At 43.2% G+C, this 23,769-nt stretch overlaps 1 protein-coding gene across 2 annotated transcripts; it reads left to right on the forward strand.

The window, feature by feature from the left end:
* The first annotated feature begins 927 nt into the window (after positions 1-927).
* On the forward strand, positions 928-22,320 carry BEST3 (bestrophin 3). 2 transcript variants are annotated; one of them, XM_074166998.1, is made up of 9 exons: positions 928-1,079; positions 2,814-2,908; positions 3,454-3,687; positions 8,752-8,906; positions 9,606-9,683; positions 10,504-10,656; positions 14,071-14,183; positions 15,487-15,639; positions 17,988-22,320. In XM_074166998.1, the coding sequence occupies exons 1-9, from the start codon at positions 928-930 to the stop codon at positions 18,889-18,891; spliced, it is 2,037 nt and encodes a 678-aa protein (XP_074023099.1). In that variant the 3' UTR covers positions 18,892-22,320. The 2 variants fall into 2 exon arrangements, with proteins under 2 accessions (XP_074023099.1, XP_074023100.1); XM_074166999.1 differs by having other exon boundaries at positions 14,071-14,151; positions 15,488-15,639.
* Positions 22,321-23,769: the final 1,449 nt, after the last annotated feature.

The raw sequence follows: 23,769 nt of genomic DNA on the forward strand, positions 1-23,769 counted from the left end.
GTACACAATAAGTACCCTGAGGCTTCGTGCTTGTCTTAGCTACTCACTTCATGCATGCTATACGAAACTGCTTTCATCTACATTCGTAGTTAGGGTTTTTTTGTTAGTACATAAAAGATCCTGTAGCATCTCCCTACACTGGGTAAGCAAGTAACAAGCCCAGCATAAAATATTTACCTGTATACTTTTAGTACTGCTGTAATTACATGGTGTTGCACGCTGCCTACCTGAGCAACCCTGTGGCTTTTTTTTGCATGGCCATGCAATGCTGAAGTATTGATGAGTATGTCTGGCTGCCAAGCGGAGAAATACCAGGGTTCCCCAGCTGATCTCAGCTGCTGTCGTAACTGTTAATGAAAGATGCAGTCTCCAAATCTCATTTGGTTTTAGATGAGTATAATTACCAAAGCCAGCTAAAAATACTGGCTGGGGAGGAAGGTGCATTTGTGAAATTTACCTTTGCTTCTGTTGCTGGACTGTTGACAAAGTTTTGGAAAAGATTTCAAACAAAATTTACTTCCTTTTCTTTGCTCACACCAGACCGGAACAATCTGGGAGTAAGTAGAGGCTTCGGAGCTGTAAAGTGTCCCTGCTGCTGCTGCCCTGGCAGGCAGACACAGTCAGTACCAACTGTTGCTTTTGGGTGGCCTTTGAGTTAAAGCCCAAATACAGCCTTGCATCAGTCAATTTGCAGGTCTCAACAGGGCTCATAACTGCAAGATTTTTTGATTTCTCCCTCTCTCTCTATATATAGAAGCACACACAGCCTGTATTTATGTATACATATACTATTTTATGTTTATATGTGCTTGTATATGTGTATGTATCTATCTATACAAGGGTGCATTCAGGGTAGGATATACTGTCTATAATGTTGTTGGTTTCCTGCTTCTCTTCTACTGTTTCTAGGCACAGCCTGCCAAGACGATGACAGTCACTTATTCCAGCAAAGTAGCAAATGCCACTTTCTTTGGATTTCACAGATTACTCCTAAAGTGGAAAGGCAGCATCTACAAATTGCTGTACAGAGAATTTATTGTTTTTGCTACTCTTTACACAGCGATAAGTGTATTATACAGGTACACTCTTTCCAATTCACATCTCATTAAATGTTATATTGAAGTTTCACACTTCATAGTGTTAGGCTGATGAACAATGGTTGGGGGGGAGGTTACTATAGAATTATTGTCTTTTCCTCGGACCTCTTCTAATGTCCTTTCCTTTCCACCTTTACTTTCATGTTCCAAAGAAAGCATGTAGGGTACAAATAAAATACTGCCTGTCATATTCAGCTGATTCTTCTTTCATCCCAGCATTGAGCAACCATCCTACTGAAGTTAGGCTAAATAAAAAAACATAGCTAGCCTGTATTATATAGCTTTTATCATAGCTTTATACAGCTTGTCGAGTTGGCAGTGGCAAAAGTGCCTCTGCTTTAAATGATGAGTATAGAACTTTTGTTCTACTAGCAAAATTGTGTCTTCAGTTGCCCAGTGGTAATTTCTTTAACAACTTTGAAAGGTAATAGTTTGTGAGCCAGGTTATATATATATATAGGACAAGCAAAGTTTTGCTTAAGGCTAGGACAGCATGGCAAACTTTGTTTTTAAGCTTGCAGAGGGCCAAGCAAAATTGCAGGGAAACCAGACAGGTTGTTACCTGTGTGTCACCCAGCACCTGGGGGGGATCACAAGTTAGGAGAGTTGCTTCTCCCACCTAGGTGTGAATTAAACACCAGTGTGACAGGTGCAATGCATCAATTACTACAGTGAAACTTTTGATTGATGAGGTGCACTACACAGAAGTATCAAAATCATGATTCAGCTCTTACCTTGATCTGTAATTAGACCCCAGTGTTTGCTTTTTATGTGAAGCAAGGAGAAAATGAGCTTCAGTTTGTCTGTGATTAATCACTAATTTTCCAAAATGTTCAGTAATCTATCCCTGTGAACTTGGAAAGAAAATTACAGCATTAATATGTAAAGAAACACCAGAGCCTCACGTTTATTTAAATTAATCTAGTTTAACTGAAATGTTGGGCAATTAAAGGCCATGGTAAATACACCATGGAAAGGCTTCCATATATGCTCCAAGTTTTATTGCACAACTGTAAGCAAAACCCACCAAATATTTGTCATGTGTTCCTTTTATACGAAATCAAAGAATAACTGTAATACTCATCTATACAAATAAAACCAAATTTTATATTTAAGCTTGCTGTATTTCATTAGATATCTTTTTACATAGGCAGACTGCCATTCTCCACTCATTTTCTATCATCTGGTGAATATTTTCCTCACTGCAAAGTAAATATAGTTGGTGTGTTTTTAATCTTGTGGAGAAGGAAAATTTCGTAGGAGTAAGAGTAAAAAAACCTGCTGCAACAACATAGCATTTTCAATTAAGAACAATTAGAGATTGGTAACCTTTTGCAATTCAAGCAGACCTGAGTATTTTCATTAAGTAGCCCTCTGAAAAAGGAGAGCAAGCTCTACCTGCAGACTTATGACTTCCTATCATCATTGGTCTGTATGAGATAGCAAGCTAATTTGCCAGGTGTATGGATCCTAATTTGTAGTGCCAGTCAAATTAGTCATGAGAAAACTGCAAAGACCAGGGAATAAAATTGTCTTCTCCTCCAGCTTCTTTATTACATGCCAGAAGAGTTCAGCACTTCAGCTTTAAGAATTTGCTTGAAGACATTACCCAGGGTTCCTCCCCATTGCACATACCTGATTATTTACACATATTTGCACTTCATAGCTAGTGCCAGAATATTATGAAAGGACAGATACATTTTATTTTTGCTGCAGATTTTTTCTTACAGGTAGCCAAAAAAGGTTCTTTGAAAAATTATCAATTTACTGTGACAAATATGCCGAACAAATCCCGGTAACTTTTGTGCTTGGTAAGTACCAGTTACATGTGGAATTATTCTCCAACGCAGTCTCTGTTCAGGCATTTTGTGAATGTCTGTGCATGGAAGCATTTCAGAGCTGAGGGGCACATGGGAGGTTAGAGGCTTACAATAAAATAATCAGCTTCCAAAAGGTCTCCTTAAATTCAAGTTGGTTTTGTTATATCAATGTTTATGCTCATCTTCTTAATATACCAACGAAAGAGTAAAATTTCCATATATATATATGTGTGCCCACTAACACTGATACATTGTGCCTGATCTTTCAAAGCACTAAATCCACTCAAAGTCTACTACAAAAGAGAAAATTTGGAAGTCCATGAGTATGAGTTACTCAGCTGGACGGGCCATTAGGTTGCAGTGTCTATTAAATAATTAGCATCGATTGCATCCTGGGTTTTGCCATGACTTACTGCATTTATTCTGGGAAATGTAGCAGCTTAGTGATATGAATAACACTCTGCAAGCTAAATCAAAGTAACCTAAACAGAAATCCTGATAGGCACTGAACATTTTTTTTTCCTTCTAACCCTCAGGTTTCTACGTTACTTTGGTGGTGAATCGCTGGTGGAACCAGTTTGTGAACTTACCATGGCCAGATCGACTGATGTTCCTCATCTCTAGTTGTGTCCAGGGCAGAGATGAATATGGGCGCTTGTTGAGGAGGACTCTCATGCGTTACGTGAATTTAACATCTCTGCTGATCTTTCGCTCCGTGAGCACAGCTGTGTACAAAAGGTTCCCCACCATGGACCACGTGGTAGGAGCAGGTACTTCTGAGTCCTTCTCCCCAAAATGTTTTTTCTTTCCCTCACAGGTGGGCAAACAGGGAGTGAAGGAGCCAGACTCATTTTTTCCTTCCTCTTTGGCCCCACATCTGCCTCATACTAACCCATGTCAAAGCTGCCACATTTTTGTCAGTGGCTTAAAAGACTTGCCATTAAGTGTGCATCTTTAATGCTCTTATAGTCTTCATCTAGCAACACTATGGAAATCAAATGAGTTTGAGGCTCTTATGAGAATCTGCTCTCAGCCCTCATGGAAGCAATAAGCCTGCCCCAAACACACAGGCATGTGGAGCAGGTACAACATTCTCCAAAGCGTGAAAAATAGTGCACTTGCACTGTAGAATGATGCAGTAGGGATGGTGACTTGTTACATGGCATTGCCTCCATGTCTAGGATATAACTGTGTCTCATGTATCAAAGATAGATCTCTGCAGGCACTTCACAAGTACAGCTTTATCTCAATTTATTTTAAGTAGATTGCATTTTAAGTAGATTGCACATTTTAAGTGTTGTGATATACTTAAAACTCCCAGTTCCAAGGGGGTTTTCTTTAAATTTACAACCTCACCTGAAGCTTAGTTTTTTCAGGGATTAATGTACCATGTATGAACCATGTCTTTATTTTCTGTTTGTTTTGGTAATACAGTGAGTGTGATGATGGGGAAGAGAGTTCAATCATGTAAGACTTGCTTGTCTACGAGTATTTAAAGGCAAGGTGTGATGCTGTGCCTTCTGACTGGCATGGTCAGTGTCAGGGGTAGAACACCAGCACAGAGGTGTGGGAATCTGTTCCAAATAGGAGAAGTCATATATTTTTTACTGAACATCTTACATTTCTTAAAATTATTCCTTTGGCAGAGATTAGTAAGCAAGTTGTAGCAAGTTAAAATATGCAGTGTGTATATACATATACACATTTCAAGTATGTGTGAGAAGCTCTGGATATTGAAAAAAAATATCCAGGCAGAATGCACTGATCTTACTGAAAAAAACATCATTTATGTTGGATTCAGTTGGATTTTGAAGTTCTCTTCCTTGTGCTGTTCAACAAAACTGTTTACCTGAGCCTGTGAGAGGTCAAGGGAGCTTCTGTCACTCTCCCCAGCAATCTGCTTCTAGTATGCACTGGAAAATTACAACATTTCCAGCAGGGTAATCCAGCTCTGCCTCCCTATTGCTAAAGACAATCTGTTCCAAAAGAGACAAAATGTTGCAGCATTGTACAAAAATTGTAGACTGGAAAACATGTTTTGGTTGTTTTGTGGGATTTTTTTAACAGTGGAAAATATTCTACTATAAACTGTATAACTAAGTATTGATAATGTAGTCAGCTCTGTGGATTTCAGTATTTATTCTGTAGGTTCTAATGCATATTGTGCCACAGAATTTTTGTTGATGCAGAACCGAGCACTTGAAGGTATATTTTGTTCCTACTAACATCCAGCGATTAAGACAGTACTCTGCAATTATCCCCTCCCTAGCTCCCTATATCAGGGAGTGCAGCATTTAATACGAATGTGAGTGGCAGAATCTGATACTTGTGGCACAGTCGTCATTGAAACAACTTGTGCCGATTTTGCGTTTCACTATCAAACCGAGAACTGCCGCGGCGTAACTATTGCTACACATTTCTCATTTCAGCAAACGAACTGCTTAAATTCATAGGTTTTAAATCTGAGAACAGTAGCATGATAATCTAGTCTGACTCATCCATAACACAAGGCAAAGAGCTTCCTCACAACACCCTTTATCATGTTGCAATTTCTGACTGAGCTATGAAACCTTCTAGGAATACAACCAGCCCTGATTTAAAAATCAACTGGGTGTACTGGAGAGACTACACCGCATGTTGGGTGAACTGACATTCACAACAGTGAACTCACTGTTGAAACGTGAAATTTTATTCTCAGTCTGAATTTGCACAGGGTCATCTTCTCTTCAGTGGATTTTGTAATGGGTTTGGGTTGTTCTTTTCCTAGCCAGATGAAAACACCGTTTTTCTCTCAATAGCTACCTAATAACAGAGTGCATAAAGGCTTGAATATATTTAGCAGCTTCACCCTCTGTAGTCTCTCCCTACAAGGTGTGGTCTTCAGTGCTGGATCTTCCTCCTAACTCTTTTCTAAACTCTTTTTCATTTTTTAGCATTCCTTATGGAGCTGTAGGCAGTAGACAGATACATGTAGATTCATGACATTATGATGCTGAGCACTGCGGCATGTATGCCGTAAGCATCAGATGCCTAGCAGCAGTCCCGAGCGTACCAATCCTGTTGGCTAAAAGGTGCAAGAAGGATGTTGGCTGCTCAAGAACACAAGTCTTAAAAAACATGAGTAATGAGTCAGCAGCTGGGCAGAGAGCAGCCCAAAACAGCTGACAGGAAATGCTGAATGAGGTGCAAGCCCAACTATATGAATACCTACAGAGGGATAAAGTTCACAGTCCCAAACCCTCTACTGGAGTGAAGTACCTAAATTAATTCTTTCCCACATAACACAGAAGCAGAAAGTGAAACTTTTATCTGCTTGACCACTGTTAGTACACTCTGGTGATGTGGGAGATGACCTCTTTCCAAGTTCCTTCTTCTCTAACCACTCACCTTCAGAGTATTTGGCATGAGTACCCTGAACCAGTCTTGTCTCAAACCATTCCATCAAAATGGGAGAACTTAACACTCTTCACATCCCTTGAGAGAGAGCATGAGTGACTTTTTCCAGCCAGGCTTGTGTTCTCATCAACCATTTTCCCATAAGACCACTTTGGCTGACACTGTTCACATTAGTGTCCTTTGATTCTTTATTGATTGCGTCCATGTCAAGTTTTTCATGCTTTCGCAAGGATTCAGTGCCCTGCCATTCCTTAGATCATCCTGTTCAAGATCTTGGTACAATATTAGCCAAATATTTCCAATTTTCTGGAGCTGTTCCAGTCTTCCAGGGCTTATCAAAACCAATGTTCTTGTCCAGAGAGTTCTTCAGTTAATTCTTTGAATACTCTCTAATAAAAATAGTATACCATATTTACAAATCATTTAATTTTAATAACTGAGGTTTTATATCCTCCCCTGTACTTGTTGAAATATAAAGTGTTTCTTTACCGCTGCAATAACAAACAGCAAGTGGTTCAGAACTGCGTGTTGTTTGTATTGCTATAACCATCACCAGCAGCAAGAGCAATCCATAATTGTTTCATATTTTCTATGACAAGAATACTAGGCATTGTTAATATCCATCAAAGAGAATATTTAATTAATATAAACACAAACACCTGACTTTTAAAAATAATGACAATTTGAATGTTATTGTTAAAAGAGCGAGGCTTTGTTGAGCTTTTCTGAACAAAAATGTACTGAGTTTCAGTGGAGAGCTGCACTGATCCTTGGAGCTTTGCTTGTTCTTCGTGACCCCCTCAGGCTGTTTCCTTCCAGATAATGACTTCCCAGTGCCTCTCAAGTGACTTGCATCCAGTGTTTACTCCAGTCAATTTTACTACTTTTACTACTTTTTTACTACTTACAATTACTACTGTCAATTTTCTGATATTCTGTCTGTCTGTATCAGTTTGTGTATATTTGTATTTTTACTGCTTTATATATCATTAGCAATGTTAGTTACAATGGGCCTATTCTTAGTTACAGCCCAAGGCCAGGCTGGATGGGGCTTTGAGCAACCTGCTCTAGTGGGAGGTGTCCCTGCCCAGGGCAAGGGGGTTGGAATTCCATGATCTTTAAGGTCCCTTCCAACCAGAACCGTTCTAGGATTCTAGGATTCTATGAGACTAAAAAAAATCCTGTCTACTCTCAATTCCCTTATAGAATTTTCTGCACTCAAGCTTGTAATTAATTGGCTGAGCCACTTATTTTGGAGCTGCCATGCTACTAATTTTGTCCCATTTCGGAGCTAATGTCGACACAACAAAAGAAGCCTCATACCCACCCTGGTAGGTGACACACACACACCTGAGCGAAAACGAAGATTCCCCCAAACCTGAAGGTTGCTCCAACCCCAGAAAATCCAGGATTTGGACAAAGGGAAATGTGAAGTTCCCTCTGATGAATTTTCTGAGATTGCTTTTCTCAAAGGCTGGGTGGAAGGAGGACAGCAGAGCAGAGCTTTCCTACTGAAGGGGGTAGAGGTGTTGCTCCAAATACCACAGTAGTCCCAGGCAACGAGCTGGTGCAGGTTTTGTCCCACACAGCCCTGGCTCCTTTGCTCCCTTGCTTGGACTTGCTTGCAGCAGGGGGAAGCAGGGGCTTCACAAGGCCAGGGGAACTCTGGAGGGAACATAATACCTTCCCGGGCAAGGCGAATTGCCAGGCAGAGAGCGGCCTCAGCCTGCTGCTCCACAGCATGTCATCTGGCCCCGTGTCCCGCTAGCAGCGGGATTTCTGTGCATGATTCCTTTTCCATCTCTGCACGCCTCCGTAACCCAAAGAAAACACAAAACACAATCTGGCAGGGAAGTATTTCACTGGCAGAAGGCGCACTCTCTGTTGAGCTCTGTTTCGTGCATGCGCTTGTATCCTCTTGTTGCTTACTCACTGCTTTGCAGATTTACCAAAAAATTATCAGAATCAGAAGGTCACGCAACTGCCCTTATAACATATGTTGAGATGCTGCCAAAAGCCATGATTGCTGAAAAGTGATAGTTTCTCAACTGATGTATCCAGTTCCTTATTTTTCTGAAAGTAGAACATGAAACTAGAGAGCAAGCTGCATAATTCTTAGTATTATATGTATCTACAATATGTCAGCAGTCAGATATGAGAACACAGTAATAGCAAATTATTGCATATATTGATGAAGAGGGATTTTGAGTAGGTAGTTATTGCAAAAAGAAGTTGTTTCAAGCAGGATCTATCCTGGCAAAAAATCTCAAAAAAAAAAAAAAAAAAAAAGGAGGTGGCTACTAGTTAGAATTATAAATAGTGTTTTGCATAGTTCTATGCAAATATCACATAAACAGATTCAAACACATTCAAAATTTATAACGTCAGTTTCACTGGCTGCACAGAATAAATTAAGTCTTTTTTTCTTATGTAAAAAGGTTTTATGACGAGATATGAAAGAAAAATTTTTGATGACCTTAAGTCTCCCCACCTTAAATACTGGGTTCCATTTGTCTGGTTTGGAAACTTGGCATCGAGGGCACGAAAAGAAGGAAGAATTCGGGACAGTGTAGATCTGCAGACACTGATGAACGTAAGTAGAAAAAGTAAATCTACAGAAAACTAATCTGAAATCGCTATGTGGTAGCTTTTCACTTACATAATTTGATTTAGTGCACACAACTCTCTACTGTCATCTAAATGATCTTACTCAAGATTTATACCACTTTTCCAATGTACCAACGTACACTCAAGCACACACAGCAGCAGGTCACTGGGACTGTATTTATATGACTAAGAAGGTATTAACTGAAGCAACAAATTGATGAGTAAAAAATTAATGTAATGTCACTGTAAATTCATACTTGTTCCAGTGCTGCAGGAAAAAAAATGAGAATAATTTGACATTTTGAAGATTTTAATATCAATTTCAGGGAAGATAATCTCCCTGAATATTTCATTAAGTGGTCAAACATCTTTTTATGATATAATTTATTCTCTTTCATGTATCACTAGGCTGTAGATAAGATAGAAACAAAAGATAATTTATGAAGAAATACGTACTATACTAAGCATTGCAACTCCATAAAGTAAGTGAATATTCAAACCTGACAATGGGGTGCTGGATATAATTATGACATAAATTTATATATACTACACTTTCTTATCTTCCTGTATTTTTACATGAGTAAAAATGAATTGTAACAAATTCTTTATCATTTAGAATTGAACCTCATGCAATTTTAGCTTTTGGGGGTTGTTTTTTTCTTTTTTTTTTTTTTTTTCCTTGTAGGAGATGAATAAGTACCGGTCTTGGTGTAGTCTTTTGTTCGGCTATGACTGGGTTGGAATTCCACTGGTCTATACCCAGGTACTGAGACATTACCCTTTACAAAATTTGAAATACAGTTTCCAGAAAAGGGGAGTTTGTTGCAAAACATCCATAGACTCAACCAGAGTCTCTGAGCTGTTGAGCACTCATTGACTCCCATGGGACTATGGACACCTGACTGACTATTTAAGTCACATTTAATGCAGAGATGTTTTCAAGGCCTTGCATAATTTGGGAGCGGGGAGGGAAGCACTGAAATGTTTTTCATGTTTCCTGGGCCTTTTTCCTGGCTATAATTGACAGGCTGAGAGACTTGAGGTTGTTCAGCCTGGAGAAGAGAAGGCTCTGGGGAGACCTTGTAATGGCCTTCCGGTACCTAAAGGGGGCCTACAGGAGAGATGGAGAGGGACTCTTTATCAGGGAGTGTAGTGATAGGACAAAGGGTAATGGTTTTAAATTGAAAGAGGGGAGATTTAGATTAGATACTAGAAAGAAATTCTTTACTATGAGGGTGGTGAGACACTGGAACAGGTTGCCCAGAGAAGCTCTGGATGCCCCATCCCTGGAGGTGCTCAAGACCAGGCTGGATGGGGCTTTGAGCAACCTGGTCTAGTGGGAGGTGTCCCTGCCCAGGGCAGGGGGGTTGGAACTCGATGATCTTTAAGGTCCCTTCCAACTCTAACCATTCTATGATTCTACAATTCTGATTCAATTATTCCCATGGCCTCTCTATTTGTAATACCTCCCCACAGATTTGTAAATGATATAGCGAAGGGCAGTCAAAGGCCTTTGGGTATTTGTTGCCTTATGCATAAGATTGTATGATTGCATGATTTCAATGAAGTTTTGTTCTTTGCAGGTTGTTACTCTCGCAGTCTATACTTTTTTCTTTGCCTGCCTGATAGGGCGCCAATTTTTGGATACTGACCAAGGGTATCAGGGACATGACTTAGATCTTTACATTCCAATCTTCACGCTGTTACAGTTCTTCTTCTACGCAGGATGGCTCAAGGTAAACTAGTTTCTGGAAAGGTCTTGGGGGAACCATCCCTAGAGGAGCTGGTGAAGGTGTCAGAGCTGAAGTCAAGGTGTCATATTTATAGCACACTGTAAAATCACCAAAGATTAATGGAGTTACAGCAAAGCTGAATTGAGCCAAAAGTGTCCTGTGGTCATAAAGAAACATCATCCAATAGGTTTTTAATTCTACCTGCCAGATCTTACAATAAGAAACAGTTGGGAACCTGAAAAAGCCCATTTTAGCAGGACCAGTGCAACCACAACTCCCCAAAGAGGTATCACTTCAGCAAAATCAGAGCTTAGGATTTGGGATTATGAAATGACAGATGAAAGATTAGAAAAAACACTCCATTGTGTGATGGGGAAATATTGCTGCAGACCTGGCATGGGCAGAAAGAGGCTGAATCATACTTTCTTCTTATGATCAAAGCCAGCCTTTAGTATCTGCTGTTAACTTAATCAGATGCAGGCAATTAAAGGTCTCCAGTTCCAGGGGGCTATCAAACAGTGACAGCCAATATTGGCTACAACCCCACCACATAAAAACATTCATTAAAAAGAAGAGTTATAGAAGGAATTGGGTGCTATCCATCAGCCCATTGATGCCTGGTCAGTTAACGTATCACCATCGATCTGATAGTTGAGTAATGAAGCCACCTACCTCACGGCGGTTCTCTCCTCTGCAGGGAGTATCAAGGTAGACTAACTGGAAAAAAGTTTCAAATAAAAAGCAAATTAGTACATTAAGGTCCATGTGCATTAAAGATTTCCTTTGGGGATTATTAATCATGGCTGGAAACTTAGAGCTAACTTTTCTGTTAGGATATAAATTGCACAAAATTGGCCAGTTTTAGACCCCCCTTCCCACAGCCAGCTCCAAACGGGGCGGAGTAGAGAAGGCAGCACACTGAGCTGGTAGATCGTAGGGGATAGTAAAATGCCTGCAGGGCAAGCTCCTCTAGTCCTGTGTCCTAGGAGATTGGGAGTGAAAAAGGGGTTTGCCTCGTAGGGGGGACCAGGTTGGAGGGGAAGCAGGAGAAAGAGGAGGGGAGGCTGGCACAGCAGGGGGAGTGTGCTGCTCCTGCAGAAATGGGAGGCTTTATCTCTAGGCAATGTCTTCCGGGGTTTCACAAGTGGGATACAAAACTGTAAGCTGTTCCTCTTGACCGCCCTGCTGGTGCTCCTGAGGGGCAAAAGGTTCCCCCTTCATCGACACCCAAGGCTGTCATAGCATCTCTTCCAGTTAGGCTCAGGGCTTCCAGCCAACGCCCAGCTATGGCTGGTAGAAGGTGCCGTTGTAACTGAAAAATCTTCTGCATAAGGAAATGAAATAGAGGGGAAGCAGTTTTAAAAAGCAAATTTAATATCAGCGGTGCTCCCTCAGATGGGAGGTTTGTCCGAATCTGCAGCCCCCGAGTCAGGATATTTCTGTCTTGAAGGTTACAGCCGGTTTCCTGCTGAGTGCCTTGGGCTTTGGCTGCCAGGCTGCAGAAAGGCGCCCGAACTATTGACTTCCAGTAATTTGGCAATTCCTCAGAAATGATGGCTAAACTGAGCTCATTCCTTGGCCTCGGGCCTGGTTTGTTATACTTACAATACAGGGGCAAGGTTTCCCATACGTGAAACACTTCTAAATCACCTTTTTCATTACGGGGATAGACGGACCATCCAAATACAGGGCTTAGTTGTCCAGCACTACATTCCTTTCCAGAGAATAAAGTCATGTCTGACATGCCAGAACCAGGTCAGCCAAGCAAAAGGCCATGGCTGCTGTTCCCTCTGTCCCACCCCTACTCACTTTTTTTAGCTCATGTGACATTTTTTGCAGTGGATTTTGGGTGGTGATCCCCCAGTTTACACTGACCTGATCCAGTGTCTTCCCTGGAGAGGCACTCTGCATTCTGGCTCATTCCTATTGCAGCACTTCCATAGCTATACCCAAAATTTAGTGCCACGGGGCAGGCCAATGAGTGTGAGCAGAGGTGTCTCCTGTCTTCATTTCATTCCTCTTGCCTTGCAGGTGTTTTTGTTATGTTAGTCTGCTCAGCAGTTCATGTGTGGTCTTCCACCACCAGCCTGGGAAGTAGTGGCCTAGGAGAGTCAGCAAGTGCCTACCCACTGGTACAACCTGGAAGCACATAGGAAAAAATAGTCAGGGAGTGACTCCCTTAGTATTATAAGTTATTTAGGTGATAGCGGTCCATAGCAAGGTTCATGAGGAAGGCTGTTTAATCATACAGTCGCTTCAACCATGCCCACATTAAACTGAGGACTGGGCCACTGCTCCTGCACATGGCCCTGGTGACCACCAGGAAGACCTTGGGAGGGTCAGCAAGAACGTGACTGGCTTCAAACCCAGGTCTTAAAAAGACAAACAGGAAGAGAAAAGCATGAAGGGGAAAAGATATTTAACCTCAGTGTAGCAAGGAACTAAGAAATAGAGAAGCAGTCTGAATTGCCTAAAACTTTTTCTTTTTTTAAATTTTCCTATTTCATCTTTTTTTCCCTCTCTCATCAGCTGTGAGTTTTCTCCCCACAATGTACTTAGGTGATCATGAGGGTGCAGGGGTTGGTTTTTTTTGGTCTCTGGTTGTTTTTCCATTTATTTATTCCTCTGGGGGGGGAAGCACTGGATAAGGCTACGGGCAGCCAGAGGGGTTTCCTTTCCCAGCCTAGCTCCCAGACTAAGGCACCTCACCAAAAAGGTGCCTGAGGTGCCTAAGGCACCAAAGGTGCCTGAGCTCACTGTTTGGTTGTCTCCTCCACAGGATGGGTTTCTCCCCTCCAGTTTTAGTCAATTCTTGTACAGAAATGCAGAACAGCAGGCTGAATTAAACAAACTCCTGTCTCTTGGCTTTGGCTAGCATGATGCACTGCATCCACTTGAGTCAAGTCTTTTGGTGGGCTGCTTTACCTGAAAGCACCACCACTGACAAAGAAGCAGAGGCTGAAGACTGAGCTGGAGAGATGAGCTGTACTTCCTCCAGCAGATCCCAGCTGCAGGGCTCAGGAATGCTGACCCAATGGGCTGGTGGAGTATCGTAAGCCATAATGCAATAACAGAGCCTCTAGCTGCTAAACCATTCATTTAAATCAGCCCAAGACAACAGTAAGGGAAAGTAATGACTATCTTATGTGACAATTACCGTGGCCCAGACATGTCTCGATTCCCAGTAGGCCAGTGCCGATAATCATGATTGACAACACCAATGAGGCACCGAGGTATGAATCTATAGGGAAAGCAAGCTGCTCCTTCGCTAGGCTGGCAAAACCATCATAACGGAGCTTATGCTATGATTGCAAGTGACAGGCAGGGAGAGAGAGGAAAATCAGATGCTATTTTCTCTGCGGCAGCGGTCCTGACATGGCATGCCAACCTCTATTCACTGTCTCATTTTCCTTTCAGGTCGCTGAACAACTTATTAATCCATTTGGAGAAGATGATGATGATTTTGAAACTAACTGGTGCATCGATAGAAATTTACAGGTTGCTGTTTTTATTTCTTCTTGCAGCTTTACCATACTATAGATTATCATTACATTTAACCCTATTTCTTTTATCATGGTACAAATTAAGAGCAACAAGTGTCATCAAAACAAATTCTTTCCCTGAAGGAGTATCTACAGCTGTGACCCCCAAATTTTATTTTAACAAGCTAATGTATCCTGATTCAGGTAGTTGGCATTTCTTGATGCCTGACTAAACATGCAAACAGCTGACCTCAAACTATAAGCTCACTTCATGCCTGGAAAAACACATAATGTAGGTCAAACCTGCAAAATCCAAAGCCATCTATTCCCCCAGAGATGAGAACACATTTTGCTGATCTGAATGTCTAGAGATTACAATATTGTATATGAATTTTCCTTTTAAAAAAAAAAATGCAGTAAAGATATCAAAAATACCAAGCAGAGCCCTGAACTAATAAGCAGGGCCCATACCATGATTCATGTGGCGATGCTGCCACCCATGGCAGCATCTTTGGTCAGCACAGGAACCAATGTCTTCAGTGGCAGGAGCTGTAAGATGGCCAGGGCAGAGATTTATTGCAGTTACCCACGATTCCCAAACAGCCCCTGTCTGCCGTGCTATGAAGGAGCCCAAAGACATGAAGAGGTCCCATGGCACCCATTGGCCAGGTAGACCCAAGCGTAGGGTTGAGCTGCTGGCGGAACCCATGTCTGCTGGGGACCACCAAGCCTGCAAAGCAGAGCCCGGGCATTAGAGGGAGCATGGGCAGGGCAAGCAAACCAGGATATTCAGCAAAGCAAGCAATGCAGGTACGCACAGGAGTGGGAGAGGCCTTCACACTGCCAAAGATTCTCTGTGGCTTAACACCACTTCAGGCTACTCGTGCTATGGTGCTTCAGAACCCTTTGTATAAAATATATTGGAAGGCCCTAGAACAGGTTGGTCTCATACTTAGTTCCGAATGTCTTCAAATGTGGACAAAGCCTATTGGAAAGCTTCTCAACCCCTGGACATTAGTACAACTAATACTCTACACAGATTTCCCATAGCACATGGAGGATCACATGTCCATTTAACTATATCATGCGTGAGAAAAGGACTTCAATCTGATGCAAATAGCTTTGCAACATGGAAGACTCAAGTTACAATAAATTTTATGCTTTCATTAGTATAGGAGGGCATAGGGGGCATATTTCATAATACTGAGTCTCTTCCCAGTGCCCAGGCCAGTATACACAGCTTACTTTAAAGGGTTTCTGAAAGAAATATTGACCCCAGAGGGTACAAAGCAGATTATCTTGTATACTGTACTATGTTGAAAGTGAAATGATTTATACCCAAAAAATCTAAGGTGTCACTTCTGGCGGTGGACGAGATGCACATGAACTTACCAAGGATGGAGAAAGATATTTACTGGAATGATTCCTCTGCCCGGCCACCCTACACAAAAGCAGCTGCTGATTACTGTATTCCTTCTTTCCTTGGATCAACTATTGAAATGGGGTGAGTGGCACTAATGCCATCAGAAGCATCACCACCCCTACAGCCCATGTTGACTGATGGACAGTCAGTGCAGGGCTGCGGGTTGTGGCGATCCTGTGAGCGGGGAAGATGGAGGTGGGAAATTATGCTACTGGGAGGGAGTGGACAGGCTGGTGTTGGTGGGATGATGGCTCCAGTGGTCCATGTGCTCATATGAATAGTGTACCCATTGCTTGAATTGTGTAATTAATAGAGTATGTTTGCAGGGAGGGTTTGTTGATAGTCTCTGAGCACAGGATGGCACCTGAAGGCAGTGACTGACTTTTCTTAATAATTTTTTACTTACTACAGGTTCTTTATACACCCCCCAGTTAGCAAAATAGCTATTCCGTTGCTTGTTTTGTTAGCAGATGATGGCTAAAATCAGTCCAGATTTTTGTGAAGGTAAAAAAGAAATGACCATTAATGTTGTATGACTTTTCATTAACTAATAATCTGGAGATGGAAGTTGGAGCAGTCAGATTTTGTGATGGGATAAAGGAGTTATTTGCAGAGATCAACACAAGAACCACCATTATAAAAAAACATATAGAGGATATAGGATTGCCCTGTGTTGTCAGGATCTATATGAGAAAGCAGTGATAGGCCAGTTAGCTCAGAAGCTGCTGAGTTTAAACACTTGTGCCATGCTGTAATATAGAACAGGTCAGCCAGTGTAAACACCACCATGCCTGAACAAGTAGACATTTTTATCTGAAAATCTTTTTTAAAACTTTGTAGTAGCCATTTTTTAACTTTAAAACTTATCTCAAGAAGTTTCTAATTTTTCCAAAATTTTCCAGCCTTTGTCAAAATAAAATATGCTTAAGTTTTTGCTTCATTTGGCCTGGAAATTGGTGTTTTCTCATTTTTATTTCTCTTATTTTTCCATTTTTGCATGCATTCTATTACAAAGAACAATGGTCTATATGAGTTCCTTTTATCACACACAGTCTTTTCAGAATTTATTTCTGTCTGGAAAAACTATGAAATGGTCAAAAGAAAAGTAAAGTAGAAAGTAAAAAAAATAAAGAAGAAAAACTGCTAGAATATAATTTATTTTGCTGCAATTGCTACGGGGGGAAAGTGGCAAAGAAGAAACATTATTAACTCTGCAAACAATTTTTTAATAAGAAGTACTTCACACAAAAAATTAATGGGGAGTGAGTGAAAAATAGCTCCATGTTAGCCCCTGTGAAATCCAAACAGCTCTGATGTGTTGATTTTGTAATTAGTTATTTTCTCCTCTGAACTGTTTCTCTGTTCACCTCTCTAAAAAAAAAAAAAAAAGGGGGTAGTTCTTATGCAGGCTTCAAAAACAAGGTATAAAGATTCATCTAAGTCCAAAGCAAATATATAAAACTTAAGCCCAATCCAAAGTCTTCTCCAGTCTCCTCAAGCCAACATGTGAAATAGGTTGCTCAGAGAGATGGTAGACGCCCCATCCCCAGAAATATTCAAGGTCAGGCTGGACGGGGCTCTGAGCAGCCTGATCTGGTTGAAGATGTCCCTGCTCATTGTAGGGGGGTTGGACTAGATGACCTTTAAAGGTCCCTACCAACACGAATTATTCCATGAGCTCCAAAAATGCTGGATGAAGTTCCTCTGTCCCTCTAGGTTAGATCTGCCCTCAGATTTGGCCCAAGCCCCTTTGCCATCCTTGCCCTTAGGACAGGCAACTGGGCCAGTTTGGCTTGTCTTCTGGGGTGCACTGAGTCAGTAATGTGTACTGAATTGCCTGGCAGATGCAGCGGTAGTTGTTCTCATGAACCACTGAGGCTGGGCAGGAGAAGAGTATCAGGTTCAGGTGGGAATTTCAGACACACTGTCATGCCCCAGAGGTAAGTGAGATTTGGCCATCTGAGTAATTCCAACATTCTTTGAAACCATTGCACTCTGCTTCCAGGAGTAGCTTTTTTCTGTTGTTATTTTTGTCCAAAGGATTCTCCTGAAAAAGTATCCACAACACCCATTATTTCTCCCTTTTCCCTCACCCTAAGCACAAGTCTAACCATACGGAGCTGCCACAGAGGGCTGCAGCCCAAATATGAAATGGTGCCAGATGCCTGGCTGGATGCTCTCCAAGCATGGCCCTCAGGAGAAGAGACACCTGGATGTGGAGAGCATTCTGTGTGATCTGGCTGGTCCAAAGGCACGGGCACTATTTCCTGGCACCCTCACCCCTTTTTCACCCCTTCCATGCCCTTCCTTGGGGACACACTAGGGCCTTGGTTCCTGTGTCTTCCTGCTGAGACAGCAGGATATATGTGCATACAGACCACATGTTTCCTATATGTAAGTGACACCTACTACCTGGCTTTATTTGGCAGGCTGGCTGATACCGAATTCCTCTATGGGGAAGAGTGGCCCTGGGAAGAGGAGAAACACCGAAGACAACGTTCAGTGCTGAGAAGAGTCAAGAGATTTCTCAGCGTCCATGAGGGCCCTTCGTCCCCGGCTCACCGGCGCTACAGTCGGCAGACAAGTGAGAATTCAGTGTTTTTCCCAGCAGATGAAAAGGGGCACATCAGACGGTTGCAGGAAATGCACACAAGAGGGAGACACTCTACCTCGAGCTTCAAGAAGAAACATGAAGGAGTTGACAGGAGTAACAGACTTTATAGTAGCAGAGATCTAGGACCCATAACTGAAACCTCAAGGAATGAGGCACAATTCAGTGACAGTGACACATCCGAGACAAACAAGCCAGTTCCTGAGGTCATCATCTCTGAAGCCCAGGAGAAAGCACCTGATGTGCTGGGCAAACCAGACCTGCAAAAAGAGCATACCGGAAGCATGCCAGAAGAGAAGCTCCAAAGGAGCCTAACTGAGGAAAATGTGTCTCTTCTGGACCATCCTTTTTTCCCCCCAGAAATGACTACATACCTCCCAGGCTCTGAGGTGCATCAGTCACTTCCTACTGTGATAGGAGAGCCCAAACATGAACCCCATGGTGGTAACATAGCTGGTTTCATAGCAGATCCTGAGAGAAACCTTCAGCGATGGAGTTTACCGAGCTTCCACAGTCATAGTACAGTGTCAAATGCTGACACTGCACCACCTTTAACAGATTCAGGGGCAACTTCACAACAAAGGACCTTCAGTGATGGAAAAAATGTTACTTCTGCTGCTGCTCCAGAGATGTTTGAGATGCAGCACATATGGGAAAATCTGGATAGTAAAGAAACAGCCATAGTAGAATTTTCTAATGAGAAAAGTGAAAGAAAACTTTGACCGTGCTTCCCTGTGTTTGACTGAACTTCTCATCTTCTCTTGAAAGTGGTTCTCACACAGATTTGCCAAAAGTGCAGAAGGGCAGACACAATGCTCAGACAAGTCCTGAGCAAGATCCAACAGAGGATTTGGGCACCTAAATAGGAGGCATTGTGGTGACATGCTTTAAGTCAGTTGGTTGCTGGCTTGAAATCTGTGACCCTGTGGGGAAAACAGTTACAGGGAGAACTGGGAGCCTCAGGAGTGGATGCAAACCAACCAGCACACCTGCAGTGAGCTGTGTAGGCTCACCTAGAGGAAACACTGAGGTTATCCACTTTGGATCCCCTCTGAACACTGCTACCTTTGGCTACTCCTTCAGATTAAAGTCCATGACATCCTTGTAAGACCTACCAACAGTTTTGTTTTCTACTCAAGTGGTTAGAAGGGGAGGTGTGGGCTCAGTTCCCTCCTCAGCCTGGAGAGATTCAGCCCACCGTCTCTCAGTGCCTGGAGGAACGCTTGAAAAATCAGGCTCTTCGCTTGTGTGGAGCACAAGAGGCCTGCCCCATTTGTTCTGAAGCTATGCCACCACAGAGTGGAAAAATAAAAGGATTAAATGTTTAACTTCATGAAGAAAAATGGAAGAGGCAAAACTGCTGATGAGCTGGGCATGGGATGTCTGAGCCTTGATCTCTCCTCCTCGGAGCATGTACGTGGCTGTTTATTGTAAAACGCCCTTCCCAGGTGGCCTCCCCATTGATGACAGGGCTATGGCACCCTCTCAGGAGGTGATGGAGCTTCAGGGGCAACTGAGCTTAGGGCTCCACACTTGCAGAAATCTTCAGCTGGAAGTGCGTAGGCTGCAGTCATCCCAGGAGGACAACCAAACGGCCCTGGACTGCTACCGAAATTGCTCTCTGCTTCCTTCTCCTCTCCCTTGTTCCCATGCTGTCCAGACGTACCACACACGTTCTCCATTAACCCAAACCTGAGCCAGCATTAGATGGCTCCTGCTGCTCCAGGGGTGGCCAAGCCACCTCCCTAAACCTCCTGGTAACAATCTGGCCTTTCAGCTGCCACTCCTGTAAGAAATCTCAAAGCAGGCCCTGAAGGCAGAGGCAGCTCTTTGTTTCTAGCTCTCACCCACATCTCCATGAATGCAATCCAGAGCATGATGCCAGCATTCCCCACAAGTGAGGATCCACGTAGATGGTCTGCCTAGACAAGGGAGCGACCAGGTAGCTCAGGGACTGGGAAGAACAGAGAGAGGGGGAGATGCAGAAAATTATGGGGGCTGCGACCACCAGCAAGCAGTGTGGACTGTACGGGCAGCAAGTCCACCCAGCTCTCTTGCTCAGAAGGTTGCACTTCAGACAACAAATCAGCATCTCTACCAGGGTAACTGGTAGCACCAGTGGCTCCTGGGAGTCTTCAGGACCCCCTGAAGCTGGGGAGTGAACGAACCTGCCTGCTCCTGCTCCTCTGGCCAACAGCTTAGGTGAGGAGCCCTTCCAGTAGGCTATCACATTCAACAGGACTCTGCTATCTCATCTGGGTAGGGTTTGAAAAAAATCAGCTGCCCTCCCCACTTTTACTTCTTCCAGCTTTGTTTCAGTTGAGAACCGGCTCTGTGGGTGTGCATTAGACGTGGTCTGAGCAGTGCCATCCTTTCAAATCCTTCAAAGACACTAGATGAAAGCATATATATCCCCATCATTTTAGGAAGCAGAGGACACTTAGCCCAAGGAAGAGCTGTTTAAGCTCATATTATGGGAATTTCAGGTATGCAGAAAAGCCAAGCACAGATTTCCCAGGCACCTACAGAGGCACTTCTTCACACCATGAGATGAGGTGATGCTGGTGCCTGACAGTGGCTGAGTACTGAGATTTGATCACAGTTTTGGAGTAAGGTGTTCTGGTGCAACCTCAGCCTTGCCGCTCCACAACAAGTCCTCAGGCAAGCCAAGTTGCTATGCTCAGTTTGACCAACAAACTGAGAACCTCAACAAAGTGACATTATATTGAAATAAACAAGCACCTTAGCCTCACAGTCCCATTTTCTGGACGGCCCTTCCTAAGCAATAACCAGCTTCTGGCAGCATCCTCTAGCTTTTCAGTCACCAGAGCTCTGGGCTGCTGACTCTCGCTGGGGAAGAGGATTCTATCAGCCTGTGACAATGGTGGAAACACATAGTTTTCCCTTCCCTACATCAGCAGGGAAAAAAAAGATTGCAGCATTCCTTCTTTCTTCCCTATTCCATACTTCTGCTTTTAGCTGAAGCCACACTTTTCAATTCAAGATCCAACAGCTGTGCATGTATAGGAACGGTTTTCAGCTGCTGTGGGGAAAGTCTGGCCTATTATCTCACTCTCTCCTCACAATACATGTTTGAGGAACTGTGCTTCTCTCTATAAGAGAATTTAAGCCAGAAATTAGAGATTACTTCAAGTGCCCACTACAAATCTGCACTCAGAGTCCAGTCCCACCACACCTCCTCACTCTCCTCCTTCACACAGCTCCCACCAGGGCTTAAGGTGTTGGACCAAAGTGCTCATCCTCCCCAACCCAGACATCAGCATGTTATTTTTCACTATGAGGGTGGTGAGACACTGGAACAGGTTGCCCAGGGAAGTTGTGGATACCCCATCCCTGGAAGTGTTCAAGACCAAGCTGGATGGGGCTTTGAGCAACCTGTGGGTTGTGGGAGGTGTCCCTGCCCATGGCAGGGGGGTTGGAACTGGATGATCTTTAAGGTCCCTTCCAACCTAAACTATTCTATGATTCTGTTTCATCCCAGCACTGCTAAGCCTGAAGAAGCCCTCCCAGCTTCTCATCATCCAGCTCTGATCATCTTCCATCATCTTCTTCTCAGCCTGGCTGCTACCTAGGATGCACACTGCTGCTTTCCACCAGGACATTATACATCTCATAAGCAATGATTTTTCTGCCTCTCCCAGTCACTCTGTCAGCACCCACTGGCCCAGCAACTGTGTCCATTCTTCGATGGAGGCTAAGGGTGGCTACACAGTAGCCATCAGGTAGATAGAAGCTTCAGTTAAGTCCCACAGAGGTGTCTATTAGACACGTAGCCGCATGTTAAATTAAGAATGACAGCTCTGAAGTCGCACAATGTAATCTGCAACACACAAATAGCATTTGTTAGCTATAATGTTCTGTTCATTGTTTGTAAAGAAGCTAGTGTTGGGATCAGTTACCAGAAAAAAATTCCTCTCGTCATTTAGTCTGTTATCTATCTCACTTTTGCGAACATCTGCGGGCTCTGATTTGTATTATATTATCTTTTGGGATTATGTGCCCTCTTAGGCACTTCTCTCGGTAAACTACTTGCCGTAGCACAGTAAACGGGCTATTTTAGCAAACCCAACAATTTACAATACATGTTCACCAGTACAAACAGTGTCGAATTATTGCATGAATAAAGGCACTTTGAGAAACACAGTCGTCCTGACTGTATTGAACTGTCAAGAAGCACTTCTGGCAAAGGTTTAACCTACCACACGAGTCAACTTGATGCCTGCCAGGAACAGCGAGGTAGACCTACAGAAGTTGGCAAAGCTGGAAAAGACTGAGGAAAGAATAAGGCCAGGATAGACCAACAGGTCAGAGCAGCAGCTTGCTCCCATCAAATGGTGTTGATCTTGAGCAGGATGAGAGATATCAGCACAAAGAGAGGGCCGGTCCCTGCACACACTGCCTGACTTTCCGCCTGTTTCTAGGATGTGTTCACACTCTGCGCTGGAATTGATAGAGCAAATGTTGGTGCAGGGACTGATCGGCTGCAGGGACATGTCCCACCACCCTTAAAATCCTCCGTCATAAATAACAGATCTCTAACTCTGACTGCAAGCTCATGTTTGAGCAATATATATGTATTTTAGAAATAATGGAAATGTACCAGAGCGTTAAGTCTGCCGCATAGTAGAGAAAACAAAAATACCCTGCTGCTGTGAAATGAGTGATAGGGCTTTATAGATGTTTGTTTGTCTTGGTTTACGACCAAACAAATGACATTTTCTAGACAAACAAGTTAGCTCATGGTCACTCTGTTCTTTAGGAGTGAGACGGACAAAGGGGAAAGAGGGCAAGATTGGCCTGAAATACATGGTAACTTTGTACAGCTCAATCTTGTCTGCAAATAGAGACAACTGGCAGCAGAGTCCCCATGGTTAGAGACTGACAGCCCGGATGCCAACTGCGTAACACAATGTGGCTGCAAATAGAGAATTGTGAAAACACACACTGGAGAGAGGGAGTATTTCATACTGGAAGGCAAGATCAGTATTTCAGAGATACCTACAGGCAAACCATCTCGCTTTAGTAATACTTATGGAGTCTTACAACTGAAGCCTTAAAATATAAAGGGGCTGCAATCGTAATGCTGCCAAGGCCAGTAATGGATGTTGCATTTGGTCTGTGCTAAGCACATCCAGACAGGCAGCAGCAGCAAGTCCCCCGGGGCCACCAGTCCCTTCCCCAGCGATGTCAGGCCAGTCTCCAGCTCCTCACAGCCCTTCCTTGCCTGGGAGGTACCTGGTGCCTGGGGCTGCCGAGACATTTTTTGGCTTTAGGGGGAGATGAGCAGCCCCAACACCCCAACACGTCCCACCTCTCCCCTCCAGGCCACAGAGCACGCTGGATTTTCAATCGGTGTTGCACTCTCTCCTCACCCTCCTCTCCGGCACTGGAACCACTGTGAGAAAACATAAATTGAAACCGAAACAGCACCAAGACCAAAGCAGATTTTGCTTGGTTAAGTTTTATTCACGTGTACGGGGGCAGTGTCAGCTTTAGCAAACCAAACAAATACTCCAATGGATACCATTTAGGTGAACCCTCTTTTGCCAAATCAGCGCAGCTCACTGGGGCGGTTTCAC

The sequence above is a fragment of the Numenius arquata genome, chromosome 2, assembly GCF_964106895.1.
Source record: "Numenius arquata chromosome 2, bNumArq3.hap1.1, whole genome shotgun sequence".
NCBI classification, from domain to species: Eukaryota; Metazoa; Chordata; class Aves; order Charadriiformes; family Scolopacidae; genus Numenius; species Numenius arquata.